General features: G+C 39.9%; 1 protein-coding gene across 2 annotated transcripts in view; it reads left to right on the top strand.

Annotated features, from left to right (window-relative positions):
- Positions 1-20,521, top strand: part of LOC107811884 (copper-transporting ATPase PAA1, chloroplastic) — a 30,894-nt gene continuing 10,373 nt past the window's right edge. For both annotated transcript variants that reach the window (XM_075238737.1, XM_075238738.1), the window contains exons 1-11: positions 1-619; positions 698-751; positions 4,366-4,519; positions 10,804-10,878; positions 10,995-11,272; positions 12,931-13,164; positions 13,397-13,495; positions 13,630-13,779; positions 13,936-14,082; positions 14,353-14,403; positions 14,500-14,678. In XM_075238737.1, the coding sequence (XP_075094838.1) occupies positions 158-619; positions 698-751; positions 4,366-4,519; positions 10,804-10,878; positions 10,995-11,272; positions 12,931-13,164; positions 13,397-13,495; positions 13,630-13,779; positions 13,936-14,082; positions 14,353-14,403; positions 14,500-14,678 (1,883 nt within the window). In that variant the 5' untranslated portion in view covers positions 1-157. The remainder of the gene's footprint in view (positions 620-697; positions 752-4,365; positions 4,520-10,803; positions 10,879-10,994; positions 11,273-12,930; positions 13,165-13,396; positions 13,496-13,629; positions 13,780-13,935; positions 14,083-14,352; positions 14,404-14,499; positions 14,679-20,521) is intronic.

Here is a 20,521-nt window from a genome sequence, read left to right as displayed (position 1 = left end):
ACGCCCGTTCTGCTACTGCTTCATAATCCGAAGAGAACTGATGAGGCAGTAAAAAGTGATAAAGCCACAGCCATACTACTGGCAAGTAATCCGTTACGTATAAATCACGTTACTGCAGAGGGAGTTCTTTTGCTGGTAGCTCAGTCGAAGATCTACAATGGAGTCTTCACTATTGACATCGCCGGCGGCAATTTCTCGTTTGGGAGCATCGAGAACTCTTAATTGCAATTGCAGTCCTTTAATTTCTCAACTTCACCGCCATTTTTCTACTCGGCCGACTCACTTTGTACTGCTGAGTCAACTCGCTCGGCTCCATCTCCGAGCCGTATGTAACGGTGAGGTTCGACGTTTGAACCGGTTCGGACCGGTTTTGCTGTCGAAGAGCTTGGCAGCGGCGAACTTGCGCCCGGTTCGGAAGGATTTGCGGAGAGTTTCTGGCTCTGCGGCTTCGTTTGCAGCTGGCAGTGGAGGAAATGATGGCTCCGGTGGTAATGGCGATGGCGGAGGGGGCAATGGAGGTGGTGCGACAGACGGCGGGAAGGAAAATCCTAGTGTTGTTGCTGAAACGAGTGAAGATGTATCCGCTTTGTCCTCTGACGTCATTATCCTCGATGTTACCGTAAGTTACTCGTTTTAGATAATGCAATATTTGTATTGGCATTGAATAGTCCTCAAATTTGTGAGTGCACATTTCCAGGGAATGACATGTGGCGGCTGTGCTGCGAGCGTGAAGAGAATTTTAGAAAGTCAAGTAAGTATTCAAAATACTTCTCTTCAATTAAGCTTTCATGTTCATGCTATATAGCCCAAAAATACTGCAGTAGATTGAGTACAAGGTTTGCTTTCGGAACCAAAGGAGGAGCTATCTCTGTTCTTCTTTTGGACTGTTTGGTTCCTTAAATAATATGAAAATGATTGATTACATCAACAGAATTATTAGCTCTCAGTACCAAAAGAAAAGCTAAAAACTACTCGTCTTACTTGGCCTAGAGTGTTTAATTTTCCCAACCATGGGTGGATCCACATTGTGGACTCACATTGTGGACTCAAACCTCTATATATAGTTTAAATTAAAAACTCTCTCTCTCTCTCTCTCTCTCTCTCTCTCTCTCTCTCTCTCTCTCTCTCTCTCTCTCTCTCTCTCTCTCTCTCTTATGTAACCAAGTCTGCATTCATTATCACAAAGGAAAAGTGGGTGCGGTGGTACTTTGTAACCACTGAGTTAGAAGTCCGAATATCCCAAGAACAGTTCAGTTGTCTATGATTTTTGGAGTGCATAAATTGCATAATTTACAGATGTTTATGTATTTGTCACGACCCAAAATCTCACCCGTCATGATGACGCCTATCTCAATACTAGGCAAGTCGACAATCTCAATAAACCACCATATCTTTTAAGTTTAAAAACATAATATCTAAATTTAGCGGAAGAAAAACTCACAAATACATATATAAACACTTCCAAAACCCGGTGTCACTGAGTACATAAGCATCTAATATGAATACAAGTCTGGAAATACGGTCCATAATAGTCTGAGACCAAATGCAGTAAATAAGGAGATAGGAAAGGAGGGGCAAGGTCTGCGAAACACGACAGCTACCTCAGAATCTCCGAAAAATCAACCGTGCGAAAGAATCAGTACCCGCTATGTTCGGAAACACCTGGATCTGCACACGAAGTGCAGGGTGTAGTATGAGTACAACCAACTTATCAAGTAACAATAATAAATAAGGAACTGAAGATAATGACGAGCTACATAGTTATAGTTCATTTCCAATCATTCCAGCAAAGAATAGACATGCTTTCAAATCCGACAGTTTAAGTCAAATCAATTTTATACTGTTCATGTTCATGTAATCCGAATATAAAATCTTTTAGAGAATTTCACAACAATGACAGATAGCAACTAAGTGCAACAACAAATGAAAAGCAAGTACAGCCTCTCAGGGCAACAATTACTCAACTCGTCACAACAGCTCAACCACTCGGCTCTCAGCCCTCAGCACTCACACTCAATGGGTACCCGCGCTCACTGGGGGTGTACAGACTCCGGAGGGGCTTCTACGGCCCAAGCGCTATAATCTGCACGGACAACTCACGTGCCATAGTATAAATATCTGGATCCGCACGGACAACTCACGTGCCATAGTATAAATATCTGGATCCGCACGGACAACTCACGTGCTGCACGGACAACTCACGTGCTATAGTATAATACAAAGATACGCACGGACAACTCACGTGCTGCACGGACAACTCCCGTGCTATAATATCCCGCACGGACAACTCACGTTCTATAATATCCCGCACGGACAACTCACGTGCTATAATATAATATCTCACAATCAGGCCCTCGGCCTCACTCAGTCACAAATCTCTCCAGTCTCTCGGGCTCTCAATAATCATGAAATCAACCCAAACAACAATGATATGATGCATCAATAATGAACAATATAGAGATTGGGAAGTGAGTACAAAACATCAATTAAGCAGATAGTTCAACATGTACACGACCTCTGTGGGTCCCAACAGTACCAACATATAGCCTAAACATGGTTTCTAACATGACTTACAGTCAAATTTCCACAATACATAGAGAGCACATAGCTAAGAACAAGTTATTCAACTTTACAGTTTCCACGGGACAGACTAAGTCACAATCCCCTCGATGCACGCCCACACGCCCGTCACCAAGCATGTGCGTCACCTCCAAAATAATCACATGATACAAAGTCCGGGGTTTCATACCCTTAAGACCAGATTTATAACTGTTACTTACTTCAAACCGTGAAATTCTTATTCCGCTAAGCCTTTCCCTCATGAATTAGCCTTCAAACGCCTCGAATCTAGCCAAAAATAATTCGATTCAGTCAATAAAATTTATTGGAATTAATTCCATAAAAAAATGCTAATTTTCCATAAAAATCTGAAATTTAGCTCAAAAATCGCCCCGTGGGGACCACGTCTCGGAATCTGACATAAGTTACAAAATTCGAAAGCCCATTCAACCACGAGTCTAACCATACCAATTTTACCAAAATCCAACCTCAACTCGACCCTCAAATCTTCAATTTAAACCAAGAGGGTTCTCTAAATTTTTCAACCTAATTCACCCATTAAATGATGGATTCAATGACATAATCATGGAAATTAATCAAAACTGGATAACAATCACTTACCCCAAATACTCACGCAAGAATCTCTCCAAAAATCGCCTTCTACCGAGCTCCCAATTTGATTTTGTGTTATGAACTCAAAATCATAACACAAAACCCCCGTTTTGAAACTTTTAATTCTGCCCAGAAATGCCTTCCATCGCGTTCGCGACCATGGCTTCGCGTTTGCGATGCCTTCCTACCTCTGCCCTTCGCGTTCGCGAGACACGAGCCGCGTTCGCGAAGGCTTAGCCCAGGCATGCCCCAACTCCCTTTCCTTTTCGTGTTCACGTCAGCTCACTCGCGTTCGCGTAGGCTTCCCTAGTCTCTTCTTTGCGTTCGCGATGGGTAAATCCCAACAGCCCAAATTCCTTCTTCGCGAACGCGTGAGACCCTTCGCGTTCGCGAAGAACAATGCCAGATACCAGTTCCAGCAGTGGCAAAACAAGGAAAAATGATCCGAAACCATCCCGGAACTCACCCGAGGCCCCCGGGACCTCAACCAAATATACCAACAAGTCCTAAAACATCATACGAACTTAGTCAAACCCTCAAATCACCTCAAACAACGCTAAAACCATGAATTACACCCCAATTCAAGCCTAATGAACTTTGAAATTTCTAATTTCTACAAACGACTCCGGAACCTATCAAATCACGTCCGATTGACCTCAAATTTTGTACACAAGTCATAAATGACATAACAAAGGTATTCAAATTTTCAGAATTGGATTTCGACCTCGATATCAAAAAGTTACCCCCGGGTCAAACTTCCAAAAAATTTGATTTTCGCCATTTTAAGCCTAATTCCACTACGGACCTCCAAATAATTTTCCGGACACGCTCCTAAGTCCAAAATCATCATACGGAGCTATTGGAATTATCAGAATTCAAATCCGAGGTCGTTTACACATAAGTCCACATCTGGTCAACTTTTCTAACTTAAAATTTCAATTATGAGACTAAGTGTCTCATTTCACTCCGAATTCCTTCCGGACACGAACCAACTAACCCGGTAAGTCATAAAACCTCGTAGGAAGTTATTCAAGACTTCAAATAGTTGAAAGGTGCGTAAATGCTCAAAACGACCGGTCGGGTCGTTACAGTTTAGCTAGCCTTTTCTTCTATAACTTGTATCCTAGTTCACGTGTTTTCTATTTCCTTATTCGTATTTCTTTCACTTGATATTATGAATTTCTTTATCAACAGCCACAAGTTTCTTCTGCAACTGTAAATCTTACGACGGAGACAGCAATAGTGTGGCCAGTATCTGACGCGAAGGTTGTACCAAATTGGCAAAAGCAGATAGGGGAGGCCCTTGCTAAGCATTTGACTACTTGCGGGTTCACATCTAATGTTCGAGGTTAGCATTTTCTTTATTGTTGATTTGATCTGCTTCCAATTGTACTGTTGCATTTTACATGTTGTTCATTAGCATAACGATCTCATTGAAAATCTCCAAATGTGGATTGTGCTTGAACTAACTTTCTCTGACTAGCATTATTGGAACTGTAGGTGTATATGTAAAATTAACACTTCAAATGCCGGACAGGGTGCTATACTAAGGAAATAGATTGTGCATAGAACATCTTCAATGGTTGCATGTTTGTGAAAGATTCTGCAAGAGCAGTTGTAGACTTGCTATATATCTTTTTGGTGTTTAATCTTCCTACCATCTCAAGGTTCCTCCGCTTTGGTAGTGACCATGCGTAGCTTTAGGTCGCCACAGTTGATTTAGAAGAACCTATAGTAAATCTGGACCATTTTTGGAGAGTGATTTAAATAGCTGCCTGACATTGTTTCCTTGTTTATTATTTATCTAAGGTGAGTGGTAGTTTTACACTATTGATTAAGAGGAAAGGAACAAGCTATGAGAATACAACAGAAACCCACCCACCGCCTTTTCTCTCTCTCTCTCTTTCTTTCTTTTTCTTTTTTGGGGTTGAATAATATTGCTTTTCGTCTTAAGAATAGGAATTTAACTAAGAATATCTCTCTGGTTTTGTGCTAGATGAAAGAATAGTATTCTGTTTTTGGACCATTAGCACCTCTTATATTTCAAGCAGATCAGAGACTGCAATAAACTTGGGGTTTTTATTACTCATGTGAAGCTTGGTGGGTAATTGACAGGTGAGGGAGCGATTGAAGGGGATTTTCCATCATGATATGCAAAAGCTTTGTTGAAATGAGCAACCATTGTCCTTCATGGTATGTCCCTGTTATATTGACTAAAACCCTTATCACCAGCACCTCTTAGTCACTTCTCCCTGCCTTTGATAAAAATAGAACATTTAGGTTAAAATAATGATTTTGATTTTGACAACAAGGTCCTTTTCATCTATAGGTGAGAGTTTCAGCGGCAAGTATTGGTGGATTTGTTGAAGGGAGGAATTTCTATGATGAAGAGGCTCGTGCATTTTGAATAATTGTACCAAGACAAGTTTATAAATGTTATTAGTTAATAGGAGCCATCTTCCTGTAAAAGTTCACTGTAGTAGTTCAGGTCGTGAAGACATTAGCTTAGGATAGGCCGGCTGCGTTCCTGTTGTATCTTTCGCCCTTAGTATAAAAGTGGAGGAAATCTTTTAGGTTCTGCAGTCTGACATTCTGGTGAATCTCTTCTTGTAACTGTTGTGTAATTTCTGAACTCCAAAATGGAATTTCCTGTTGCAATGATGTAATGTGTTTTGGTCCACCTTTTGGGTCTCCCTTCTAAAATTTATCTTTTTCTGGACATGAACCCCCCCTCTTCTATTCACTGGACAGATCATCAAAGAAGAAACTAAATTCAGTTTTCAGTTAGACTAATGTGTTGTGAAAGAATCTGACCCATAAAAACAAAAGTGATACAACTTTATTACTAGCCTGAACCTTAATCTCATAAACTAGAAATGTGGAAGAGCATTAATCTTTTATTGTTGATTCATTTCACACTTCCGCTCCATTTTGTAAATCTTTTGTGTACTAGTTTAATTTATTAAGTGATCTTCTATTTATGTTGTCAAACACATGTGATCTCTATTCTTGTGTAGGTTCTTTTTACCTTTTGGTAGAGAATTATCTGACTTATCCCATATTAATAAAATTATCAACCTTATTAAAAAAAACATATGATTGTCTAATGTTTTATTGGTTAACTTAAACTGTTGTGGGCGGTAGCCTATTAATTAAAAGGCACTCTCCTAGAGTCAATTCGCATAAAAGGTAAGGAAGGCACAGTGAGGAAAAGATCTTTGCAACTGAAGTAGACTGCATGAGATAATTGTTGGATTATAAAGTTAGTGATGAAAAGGATAAGTTTTAAGCAACTCATGATCATCAAATAGGAGAAAGTAGTTTAAATGGATGCACTTCTGAATTTTTTCCAGGATCTGCTTTTCAATGTCCAAATCTCAACTTCATTTCAAAATCTTTTGAACTCAGAAGTATTATTTTGATTAAAATAGTTTCCTTCACTTGTGTCCCCCCTTGCCTCCCACTTAATCAAATTCAAGGTGCATAAAATGATTGTGGAAATGGTTTGCATGTGTAAAGGAATAGCGGTACAGTTGTGAACATGAATAATGGTTAACATTTATTGAATGAAGTGATTTTACAACACCGTATTTTTTTTTATGAAGTTGTACGACACCATAGTTTGTGTTTGTGTAAACTCAATCTAGTTAAACTTGCTTGGATGATTAGCATATTTTTCTTGTTTTAATGCTTTTCTTTGGACCTCCTAATTTTGTCCCAACACTTTGTTTATGTCACGCCCCGAAATCGGGGAGCGCGACCGGCGCTCAACCGATTGAACCCGACCGAGCAAGCCTGTTAGATTTCCTTCTACCCAAACTCATCCATGAATAAAGAGGAGATGAACTCCATTAATCAAACATTGAAAAGATTTTCATTAACAACTCCCATTTCATTTTCATTAGAAGTTTCGCTCAAAATTTCCAAAATATTACAAGTTTATAGATATAATGAAAAATATGTTTACCAAATACCAACATTTCTAGTTCAATTCCCCACGTCAAACACCACCCACAACTTGTCTACGGAGCCTCTAAGTACAACAGAAGAGTAGTATGGAAGTGCCGGCAACAAGGCCATGGTTGTACCTTAAAACGCAATGTACAACTCAAATGACACCAAGCCCGGAATAGAGTAGGGCTCACCAAAATCTGCTGAATAGATAGTGACTGCTAACGAGGACCAAAGTTGCCCGCTGATGAACCACCTGCATCCATTGAAGATGCAGCGCCCCCGGCAAAATAGAATGCCAATGTAAGAAAGGGAAATCCATGGAAACCACAATCAACAATCAATGATATCCAAAAGCCAAGTTAAAACATAGTAATATTCAAGATACGAAGATAATATTATATATTTTTGGTTGGGAGATCTTTAGCACTGATATATGATATATATCATTGTTCACAATACCAATACCACCGTACTTTGAGCACGAAGTATGATCACGACCCGATCGGCTAGGCCGTCTCATCCGAGACATCAACCACAATCACAATTTCAATTATAATTTCCAGCACAATCACCATGTGTGCGGCATGGTGTCCGATCACGACCCGATCGGCTAGGCCATCTCACCACAATGCCGTGTGGATCGACATCATCCTTTTCTATCTATCATCTCATCCCAATTAAGGGGAATAATTTTATCATATCAATCTCATCCCAAATAAGGGGAATAATTACAATCTACTCCTATACCGGCACGTGTAGTTTCAGAGTTAGGTTATTTCAACCTACCCTTCCTCGGTGACTATCGATACTTCCAAAAATATTATTTTTGTTTTTGCACACAAAGGTAACAACAATACAAATGCCTTTACCTCATAAGTCATAACCTTTCATACCGTATATAGCCTCATTGGCACTTTCAACATCATTATTTCATTGTCTCTCTTGGTCATGCATATGGTTCTTCATTCATGGCACAATGGCCGTATTTCATATTCCACACTTTCATTCTTTCCTTTCATGGATCATCATCACAAATATCAACATATATAATATTCCGAAAACCATAACTTTAGGTTCATTAGTAATGAAGACTTTAAACACAGTGGATTTTTTTTTAAGAAATGGAGTAAAATGATTGGCAATCGAAGCACAAGTTAAAATCGTAAACAAGTAACACACCATTTATTCTTGAAATACTTTTCCCCAAAAAGGGCAATACACCGTTTTAACTCATGAATATATAAGAGCTCAAAACACATTGAAAATTACTTACAAAGCATAGCATTAGTTAAAACAACCACATATGGGCATCACTTGAATTCATAAGCTTTTAGGCAATTCTATTTTCGAAGTCGATTTTGGAACAGTTGAATCAAAGCTCATTTCATAATCTTTCTCAAATCATCTTATTTCATTGGCACCATTGGCCACAAGTATAACTTTCACTCTTGGCACGTTGGCCACACTTTATACCCCCAATTCACTTATTTCACTTCCAACCATCTTTATAGATTATCAACAATAAGACATTTCCAATCAAGACTTTAGGTACACATATGAGCAATTAAGAGTCTTAAGCATATTGAGATTTTCTCACACAATTTGGCATCATAGCCTTCATTTGAAACATGACTCAAAGACATAGCATTTTAATACACATATCATTCTTGAACACATTCCCAAAGGATAACATAATGTGATAGGAACATTCGTAACATATTTTGAATATATAATTCTCGACACTTTGCTTATTCAGGACAATCGAATTTATTGGGAACATCTCGGAACATAGAATAAGGAGCTTGAGACAACCATACTTGAAACTTACGGGAACATCTTGAAATTCAATTCTAAGAGAGTAGTTTAACCAACATACCTCGATTTGAGCTTTTCTTAAATTACTACAATGTTCCAAAAATCCTAGCAATCCCAATCTCAACCTTTAAGCTCCGAAAATACTACAATGATCCAATTGATTAAAATGTCCAAATATCACCCACAATTCAATACCTACCATTAGATATCTCAACTACATCAAAATAAATACGAAAAGATTCATAAATATCCATTTAGGCTTCACAATTCGACAACAAGCCTTCAACCATCCCAAATTATCCAATAGGCTCATCCATTAGCATATTCAATTTAATTCTTATCATTTAATACTCATTTGGAATCAATAATAATACTATGTTAATTACCCAACATCATTAAGTCATTATTCATTACCTTCTCCAACAAAACTCTAGGTTCAAGAATATCCATTTCAAGAACTAGTGTTGTATCTTCTCCAAATGGTGATTCCCAAGTAAATTCGTTCATCAATTAAGTTATCAAGTCTATTGGAATCATTAGAAACTCAAGACATATGTGTTTATATCAATTCATCACTATTCATCTTCTTCTTTACCTAAAAATGGCATTCTCAAGACCCACATTTAGGGTTCATACAATATCCCATTATTACTTCAAATAAAACTCATAAACATGCTACCCATACTCCAATATGACATATATATGAAGCTCAAGTGAAGGGATTACCTCTTGGTGGAAGAATCTCACTTTTCCTCTTTTTGGTGTTCTTGAAGATTCAACCCATTTCCTATGGATTTGATCCATAATAATGTTAGTGTTATCACTAAATGATGTTATATAATCATCCTTGTGCCAAAACAACTTACCTTGAAGTGCATCCATGGTGGAAGAGCTCCTCCTTTCTAGAAATCCATTCCAAGATGAAGAACTAACACATTCTCTCTCTAAACCCACGTTTTCAGCTCCTTAAAATGACCCTTGAAGCTGCGTAGCCTCCTGCGTAGGCTACGCACAAAGGCTACGCAGGGTGGACTTCCATTCCCCTTTAATTAGAAGTTGTTGGATTTGCCTACGCAATGGCGCGTAGGCTACGCTGCTATACTGCGTAAGCTACACAAGACTCGCGTAGCTGTTCTGTCACCCTTTAGTATAAAGGTCATAACTTCTTGTAGGAATCTCCAAATGACGAACGGTTTGAAGCATTAGAAACTAGGCATATAGACCTTTCATTTAATAGGTCATAAACCATATAAAACTTCATATCTTGAGAGTTATTTGCGTAGCTATTCTGTCACCCTTTAGTAAAAAGGTCATAACTTCTTGTAGGAATCTCCAAATGACCAACGGTTTGAAGCATTAGAAACTAGACACATAGACCTTTCATTTAATAGGTCATAAACCATATAAAACTTCATATCTTGAGAGTTATGCTCGTTTGAAGTTAGGTCTTGTGCGAACTCAGTTGAAACTTTACCCCATTATATAATTTCCAACTTGACTTAGCCTTGGGGCTCTTCTTAGACCATAAACCATTCTTAATGCACCTCATACATATATTATCATGATCAATTGATATCATTCATATTATTAGTCTTGTTCATACCCGAATTAATATAATTAATACCTGTCAATCTTCTTAATGGTCTTAAAACACTTCGAAATTTTCCGGGGTGTTACAGTTTATGTCCTGGAAGAATCAACTAGAAGTCATTTGATCATTGTGGTTATCCCCTAAAATATCATAAATTCTAGGAAATAATATCATCAGCACTGATATCTTCCTTCTTGATCTGATTGCATATCACCTTCTTGTTTTAAGTGTTTGCATGTGTATTGGCGTGACATGGGTCTATTTCAATGCAGATTCCGGAAGGGAAAACTTCTTTGAGATATTTGAGAAGAAGATGAATGCAAAGCGTATTCAGTTGAAAGAAAGTGGTACATACCTTACTTAAGAGCTCCTCTTCTAGCCATTTTCTGAGATTTCACAATTTAAGGGACCTATTTTATCAGAATGTAATAACCTCAACACTAATAACCTAATGTTTTAACAGGTCGGGGGCTTGCAGTCTCATGGGCTTTATGTGCAGTGTGCCTTGTCGGCCATCTCTCTCATTTCTTTGGAGCTAAGGCTTCATGGATTCATGCAATGCATTCCACGGGTTTCCATATGACTCTATCTCTGTTTACATTGCTTGTACCTGGTCGACAACTTATTATTGATGGTCTGAAAAGCCTAATTAAAGGATCGCCAAACATGAATACATTAGTTGGTCTTGGGGCCTTGTCATCGTTTGCTGTCAGCTCAATGGCAGCCTTAATACCAAAACTGGTAACTATTTTTACCAATATCCTGTACTTGGTTCTGGTGAATTAAAGTTTCATCTAAAGATTTGAGTATACACTATATGTAATCAGGTTCAGCAGGTACTGTGTACTTGGGGCAAAATACTGGAGTATAAAAACATTTCCATTCATCCAGTCCCCTTTGACTGTAAAACATAATGATTTTATGAAAATCCTAAATAGCAGCTTACAAAAGTTAAACAAACCCCTAAAACTTAATTCTGAACCTAAAGCCGTTAACATGCCCAAAAATATGTCCATGTAAAAGGAAATGGTAAAGATAAGGTCTGGTATATAAGATCGGCTAGTATTCATTTGCTCCCTGCTTCAGAGACATGCATTGTGCTCTCTTTGTATTATTCTGTACTGCCGTCATGTTTGCTTTATCTACTGACAGCCCCTTAAAGTTGTCACCAAATTCCATTTAAACACCTCAACTAAGGCTTGTACCTATTAAGCACCTAACATCATTTAAAGTATACCTATTGAACATTTCAATCATAATAGTTAAAAAGATAGAAGTGCGTGTAACTCAAACACGAATGACATACCAACTTGACGAATGAGACGAGGACTAGTAGCATTAGTGCTAAAAGATTATTTAAAAATTTGAGGAAAAAATTATTTCCGCATAAATTCCCCCCCCCCCCCCCCCACACACACACACACGCAGTTCCATCTCTTCTCCAAATCTCTCCCACCATATCCACCAGCCCTAAGATATTTTTTCATGTTTAAAATAGACTTAAGGTTGCAAACTTGCAGTTTAGCCCTAATTCTTAGGATTGAAGAACCTTAATTAATCTAATTTTAGAAAGGTAGTGGTTAGGTTCCTAGCGGCACATAGAAGCGGCACCAATGGCGAAATCTCTGGCTAAAGAAGAAGTGGCGAAATCTCCGGCTAAAGAAGAAATGACTAAATTTTCTTCTTCTTCATGCCACAAGTTTGCACCATTTCAACCGCACTTAACCAACAAGCAGCAATCAAAGAATTTGGAATAGGTACATTCTGAATGATGTATAGGTGCTTAATAGGTACAAGCCTCAGTTAAGGCGTCTAAATGGAATTTGCTGACAACTTTAAGGGGTTGTCTATGTATTTGGTTTTTTATGTGTATAATGTATCTAACCATCTATATGTTGTCAAATAGGAAAATCGCTAGATGGTTGATATCATCTCTTACTAAGACAAAGCTGAGTGTTATCAGAATATAAGTGGGAGCATAATTGAAAGTAAAGCGAGGAGGCTCTTTCTGAACTTCTCTAAAGTGCCTTAAGGCTTTCAGCCTAAATATGTTTTATTGTTTGTTGAGGCTCCACCATTTGTTTTTCTAAAAGATTTTTCTTCCGATAACTAGTAAATTTTTTGTTAGAAAGGTTTGCTAAGCCGTAAATAGTAGGTATTAATCAATGAACTTTAGGAGCAAGCATCCTCTATTAAGTGCATGCAATTATCTATACAAATAAGAATCCCTTGTATTCTTCACTTGGAGGCTTTAGAAACTTCTCTCTTTGTCCATAAAAAGAGCATTAACTTCCCTATAATACAGTATTCAATTGCTTCCCAGTCGTTCAGAGTGATTATTGTTAGCTTTGAGTCAGTTATACCTGCAGCTAGCATTCATCTAATTAGCTTTGCTGTAGGGCTGGAAAACATTCTTTGAGGAGCCTGTTATGTTGATTGCTTTCGTCTTGCTGGGAAGAAATCTTGAGCAGAGAGCTAAAATTAAAGCCACAAGCGACATGACAGGCCTTCTCAATGTCTTGCCATCTAAAGCAAGACTTGTAGTCAGTAGCGATTCAGGGGAATCAAGCTCCACTGTTGAAGTTCCTTCTAACAGTCTGTCTGTCGGGGATCAGATCATTGTTTTACCTGGGGTAAGTAAAGATGTGCTTGTCTTCACGTTACATTGTACCTTATTAGGTCTCCCTTGATCTGTTTTCAGTGGTATTGGGACAGTTCTTACTTGAATCGGCTGAGTTGTCGATCTCCCTCCTGTTATCTACTAGCTTAAAAATGAAGCATATTATTTGATCAGTAGAGATATTCTGATCAGAAATAGCAAGCAATAGCAGTTGAATTTACTGATACTTGTTTGTTGAAATTCAGGACCGTGTTCCAGCTGATGGAATTGTCAGAGCTGGTAGAAGCACAATTGATGAATCAAGTTTTACTGGGGAGCCTTTACCTGTAACGAAGTTACCTGGGGTAGTCAACCTATCTTCTCATATCGATAACTACTTTTTTCTTTTAAAATATTGCTTTATGGATGGACAGATATCCAATTTAAACACCATCGTCAATTCCTATAATATCATGATAGATATATTCTTATGAATTAGGCTGAAGTTGCGGCAGGAAGTATAAACCTTAATGGAACACTTACTGTTGAAGTGCGACGACCAGGTGGTGAGACTGCAATTGGGGATATTGTTCAATTAGTAGAAGAAGCACAGAGTAGAGAAGCTCCTGTACAGCGGTTGGCTGACAAGGTTTCCATTTTAAAGCTGTTTTTTCTCCTTATGTACACAATATTTGGCAGTTGGTGGGTTACGTGGTTCACCCAAATGACTGTCTAATATTGTTTGCAAAAGGAATTTTATTTGTAGGCTTGTCCTGAAAAAAGCTTAATTGCTTCCATTAACTAGGTTGCTGGGAATTTTACCTATGGGGTAATGACACTTTCTGCTGCCACATTTATGTTCTGGAACCTTTTTGGTGCTCGCATTCTACCATCCACCCTTTATCATGGAAGTGTAGTTTCGCTAGCGTTGCAGCTCTCATGTACTGTGCTGGTACGTTAATGTATAAACTCATAGGTACTGAGTTGACTTTCAGTAATCACTAACAAGGTTCAAATCTGACTACTGCTGCATCATCCCACAAGATAATTTTTCAAATCTGATTGAGTAATCCTTTATAAAATCTTTTGATTCACTACTGCTGTTTCTGTATTGTTTTTAGTTTCATTGTCTTTTTCTGCATCATGTAAGCATGCTTCTGTCCCATGGTTATACTTCTATCTCTTTGTTTTGCCGTAATTGGCTTCGGGTTTGTGGTTGTAGGTTATTGCCTGTCCATGTGCACTTGGTCTTGCCACTCCTACTGCAGTGATGGTAAAGACATACATATCCTGTAGTGCTGTCATACTAAATCCAGGCATGATCCTAACAGCTGATGCACTACTAATGATTAGACATTTTTGTGTAAAGGTTGGAACCTCACTTGGTGCCACTAAAGGCTTGCTTTTGCGTGGTGGAAGTGTCCTAGAAAGATTCTCAACGGTGAATACAGTTGTTTTTGACAAGACAGGGACACTGACTATTGGTAGACCAACTGTGACCAAAGTGGTGTCTCAAGGTCAAGGCTATCAAGAAGATCCAGATGCAAGGTTGAGTGCAAACTTTAAGTGTATTTATACTACCTCTCTCATGCCTTTATTAGGCGTTTCAAAATGCAATCCACTTTCTTTAAAAGGAACTTCTGATCGTCATCAATATAAAGTTTTTATACATAAGAGTTTATCAAAATGATTGTTTAATAGGCAAAAATGGGTATCCTATAATTTTTGAATTATGTGAACAAAAAAAAATTGAGAAACTCTTAAAATACAATTTTTTCTTTTCTATTCTTAAAACACACAGGGCCCACTTGTTTTCTAATAAATACTAAGCAATTCGTACTTTAACTCTTTCACTTCATAGACATTTCGTGCAAACTAAGACTATTATATTAGGATGAAATGAGTAAACTTTTATGAGCTTCTATAATTCCATCTTTGCGTCCTTCATGTCATGTAGATTTGACTATTCTCTGATAAAAGTATTTTCTGTCAAGGCACTTTAAAACTCTTAATATACTACATTACCGGGAAATGAAGAGTGATTGAAATATGGAAGACTGAATGATGCAAGTTTTATTTATCATTCAGGAAGACTTCTGTTAGTTTTGTTTGCATTGCAGGTCAATCACAGGTATATTAGGTATCCAATTTTTGGGCCATAACAAATAAGGAAATTGCTTTTTCTTTATAGCATTTTCTTTTAACGGAAAAAGGCCAAAACAGCCCTCAGACTATTCGATTTCGTACAAATATGCCCTCGGTCCAGCTATTGAGCCAAAAATGCCTCCACTGTTATCTTTTTGCCTCACTTATGCCCCTATGACTAACGGTCCTATCTAAAAAAAATCAATTAATATCCACGTGTCAACTTCCTATTGGCTGAACTTAAACTCCACTCCAAATAGAATTAAACCCACCCGTATGTGAAGATCCGTAAGTGGATGGAGGATATTATTGTACCAAATCCAATAGTCTAGGGGCTGTTTTGACCCTTTTTCATTTTTTTTATCATCTTCTTCATTTTACATTTACCATTGGAGCCGCCATTTTATCGGAAATGTTCATCAAAAGATCTTAATTTGCACACTCAAATGTCACTTACAGTGGTAATTCTCATTTTCTTTCTCATCATCGTAAGATAATCTAAGAACCCTTTATGAATTCATGGGCTTCAAATTCGCGAATAGTCTAATTTTTCTCTTCATATTTTTTGTGATTTTTGTAAAATCTTAGTAAGATGTTAGACCCAGAAGGTAATTTATTGTAGAAATTGGAACTTTTATGGCCTCATCCTTGAACAAAATCCCATTTTCACAACAAAAAAGGACATTAAATCGAAAAAAATTATAGATTTTCAAATCGGGCCCTTTCGATTAGCATAGCATTCTTGTTATTGTTTGGAAATTGAGGAATGGAGCAAACATGCGAGTCATGGTTGTGGTGTCAGCGTAATTGCTATGGAGGAAAGGGGGTGGTGGCAGCCATGGTAGTGGTAGAGTTGGGAAGATTGAGAAATTAAACTTTTTGGCAATCAAGAGTTTGACCTTTTTTTTTTGGGGCGGGTCGGATTTTTGGGTTGGAAAAGAAAATGGGTTATAGGCGGATATTGGGGTTATGGTTTAAAGTTGGACCAGTAAGAAGTTGCCACGTGTAATTTAAATAACTTTTTTTTTATTTGGTGTTGACTGTTAGTCATAGGGATAAGTGAGTCTGAAAGACAACGGTGGGAGCATTTTTGGCTCAATAGGTGAACGGAAGACATATTTATACCAAATCGAATAGATTGAGGGCAGTTTTGGCCCTTTTCCGTTCTTTTAATAACATGTTATTTTCCTCAATAAACATATGTTAATAAATTGACTTTGTTTGAAGAATAAACTATCTACCGGATAAATTCTTAAGTCTCTCTCTTACCTTCTTTTTGACTTCATACTAAACGAACATCCACAAGAAAAGCATCCAATGTTTGCATTTCCTATTTGTTCTCTCTTAATAAAATGGAGATGGGGTCTCATCAACCCCAAAAACTAGCTCATAAGTTGAGGATTGCCCTAGATTTCAAAGAACCCGTGCTTAACGCTTCCTTCTGAAAGAGAGAAACAGTTCTAACACCCATAGAAATGGCCAAGCCTCTTCCATCTCTTCTTCTTCCTAAATTTCCACCACACCCATCAAGAGCCAAGCTCCCCGCGACCAAACCCCAGTAAATTTCTCCGGCAACCGAGCCCCCACGTGCCACCCACGCGCCTTACTTTCCGGCCAGTCACTGCCACGCGCCGGCGCGTGTGGCCTTTTCAGGCAACTTTTCAAATTTTTTCCTTCAGACAGCCTCTTCGCGAGGCATTTCTGAACCATCCCGTGCCAGTTTCACCAAATTCCGACGACTTTTTCTTTTTCCGGCCTTTAAACCCCAGTTCCTTTTCTCTTTCAGACAGCAGTACGAGGAAACATTCCTCCCTTCTGTCTCCGACCACTGTGAATACTGTTATTCCAACAATTGAGGTTTTTTCGGCCAGCTTTTCCGGGACAGCCGCATTTAGAATATGATGGATTGTACAGAGAGAAGCTCTTTTTTCTCTCTAGAATCCAGAAAACTGGAAAACATGTCGTTTATGAAAGCTGTCTCTTGGCCATCCCTAGAACTTGGGGGAAGATGCCATCGAAAGCTCGACGTAGGACAGGAACCGCACTTCACGCTGTCCGAGGAGCACACTCTCAGACGCAAGGGTTTCTTGGAATCTAGTCTCATTGGGTCTTTCTCCAAATGGGTTGGTTCTCCGGAGGCTGTTAGAAACTGGGCAGCAGAGGCATGGAACGTCAAGGATGGACTGAAAATATCGCAATTGGGGGACACTCAATATCTCTTTCGTTTTGTTGACAAGTCTCAAGCTTCGGAAATTCTTGTCAGAGGAAACAGGTGGTTCGATGGGAACTTTTTAAATCTAGACAAATGGGTGGAGTATGATGGGTGTCTTGACCCTCGCTTCACTGGCGACACTTTGGTGGTCAACATGGTGGGTCTCCCGGTGCATCTTTGGTGTCTTGACCTATTCAAGAAGATAGGGGAAATCTGTGGGGGTTTTATTGATGTCACTTGCAGTTTACACGATCTCTCGCGAGTGAGGATTGTGGTGAGGAAAGGGGGCAGAATCCCTGTCTCCACTGTGGTGGAAGATGGCTACTTGAGTTATAGGGTTTGGCTGAGCCCTGAATTTCGCCCTATCTTTATGCCTGTGATAGCGACGGAAGAAAAGGGAAGGTCAAACAGAAGAAAAGGGAGGGGAAATCAGTCTCTAAAGGGAGGGGAGGGTTCACCGGATCACTGGATTAAGCCGAAATCAGACGTTAGACCGAGAAGAGACGGGAGGTTTGAAATTGGGGGAGGAAGACAAAATTATAACAGGAGAAGACGTGAATGGGTCAGTGATGCGGGCTGGAAAGGCAAAATGGGACGGTCCCCATCTACCTATCATAGGGCCGTACATGTTTTCAGCAAGTATAGGCCTGAGCCTCCTCACATGGGCCCAGCAACTTTCCCCAATTCCATTAGAATTGATCCTAAGGGGCCCAACTTGTTTCAAGCTGCGCATGATAAGGCTCCTAAGCATATGGGAACATTGGTTCCTCCTTCCTCTGGCCATGATGCTTCACACAGTGACACTACTTCACCGAGCTCTAGTGACATGTGCCCCTCTACGATGGCCGCCGCTGCGGGGGCAGAACCGGCAAAGGATGGTGCTGTTAATCCACGACCCCCTACCTCTGTCGGGCCCGGTTCCATCAACCACTCAACTGCTCCTGGGCTTAATTGTGCTGAGGACACACTCAAAGTTTCTTCTTTTTCTGGGGAGATTGGTGAGCATGTCCCAATTGATGTTAGTGTCGGACCAATATCTTCAGTTAATATGCCACCAAGGGTTCCATTCTCTCTTCCGCCACGCTACCCTACTGATGGTTCTGGACATTCCTATAGCAGCGGGGTGTTATTTTCAGAGGTTGTTGACCCCCCAGGAAATGGTGAGACCCTTTCGAAGGTTAAAACTCCTAGTGCTAGCAATGCTATGGTCTTGTATTCCTCTGGTAGTAGCAAGGAAAGGGCACATGCAGAAGAAGCCTGTCCAATTTCGTCAAGGACCGGAGGAGGGGATATGTCCTTTTGGATGGAGGACAAACTCTTAAACTTTGGGAAGTTTCTAGGTGTATCTGTTGCAGGGAAGGAAGATAGTGTGTTAGAACTGTTGAGGGAGATTGAGCAACAATCTCTTTACGATGGTGCAGGGAGGGAGTTGGGTAAATTTGTTAAGAAAAATAACCTAGGGGATGTAGTGGTGTATCAGAGAAGGGGGCGAGTGTGTGACAAAGAGAAAGGGACCTCGGCTAGGGGAGGTGGGGAAATGGGGGCTATTGTCGCTTATGAAAGTTAAAATCCTTTCATGGAATGTGAGGGGATGAATGACCCAAACAAAAGGGCCATCATCAAAGTGGGAGTTAGGGAGTGGGGTGCCAACCTAATTTGTTTTCAGGAGACCAAAATGGAAGTTTTGTCGGATGCGATCGTGAGAAGTGTCTGGGGAGGTAGTTGGGTGAAATATGACTGGGTTCCAGCAGCGGGAAGTGCGGGGGGCATCCTACTTATGTGGGATGATAGAAGCTTGGAGGTAAAGGAGATTAGGAAGGGAGCTTTCTCTTTGGCAGCTCTCGTCAAAGATAGAGTGAGTGGGGTGGAGTGGGGATTTGGGGAAGTGTATGGGCCGGTAGGGGAAGGGTCCAAGGTGTCTTTTTGGGAGGAACTGGCCAATATTATGGGGAATGGGACATTCCATGGGTTCTAGGGGGAGACTTTAACACTATTAGATTCCCGGAGGAGAGATTAGGGTGTAGAGTGTTTTCGAGGGCCATGGAGGAGTTTTCTGACTTCATCAATGATCACCTTCTCATTGACCTTCCTCTGTCAGGGGAAAGGTTTACTTGGGCCAGGACGGAGGATTCCAACTCAAGGTCTAGAATTGATAGATTCCTGACATCTCCCTCATGGGATGAGCTGGTGCCGAATGCGCTGCAGATTCCTTTACCTAGGTTGACTTCAGATCATTTGCCTATTTTGCTAGATGGATGCAGAGGGAGAGGGATGCGTGCTCCCTTCCGATTCGAAAACATGTGGTTGAAGGTGCCAGGTTTCAGTGACAAGGTGAAAGTATGGTGGACAAGCTATGGGGTATCAGGGACACCTTCATACCGCCTTTCGAAGAAACTCAAATTGCTCAAGGGAGATATTATTAGATGGAATAAGGAGGTTTTTGGGAGGGTAGAGGTTAAAATGAGGGAGCTTATGCATGAATTGGGGGATTTAGAAAGAGGGAAAGGGGCGAGGGAGTTAGATGAATCTGAGAAAGAGAGATTGGGGGAGGTTAAGAGGGAAATAGTCGAGTTAGCAATAGCTCAGGAGACTAGTTGGCGGCAAAAATCGAGGGCGCTCTGGCTAAAGGAGGGGGATTCGAATACCAAGTTTTTTCATAGGGTGGCGGTCGCAAATCGAAGGAGAAACTTCATAGAGTCCTTAGTTGTGGATGGGATGAGGATTGAGGGAGAGGAGGAAGTAAAAGGGGCGATAGTGGGGTTTTATGAGAACCTTATATAAAGAAGAAGTTAGTTGGAGGCCGACTTTGGGGGGAATAGAGTTCAACCATATAGGGGAGGGAGACAACGAGTGGCTAGAAAGGGCTTTCGAGGAGAAGGAGGTGCACGAGGTTGTGTCGTCTTGTGCTGGTGATAAGGCCCCCAGGCCTGATGGTTTTTCCTTGGCTTTCTTTCAGCTCTTTTGGGACACCATCAAGGGGGAGTTGATGGAAGCCATTGAATACTTCCATGCGAATGGTGTTTTCGAGAGAAGT

This window comes from Nicotiana tabacum, chromosome 19, assembly GCF_000715075.1.
Source record: "Nicotiana tabacum cultivar K326 chromosome 19, ASM71507v2, whole genome shotgun sequence".
Classification (NCBI taxonomy): Eukaryota; Viridiplantae; Streptophyta; class Magnoliopsida; order Solanales; family Solanaceae; genus Nicotiana; species Nicotiana tabacum.
The sequence above is the reverse complement of the archived record's forward strand: the minus strand, read 5'-3'. Positions and strand labels throughout refer to the sequence as shown.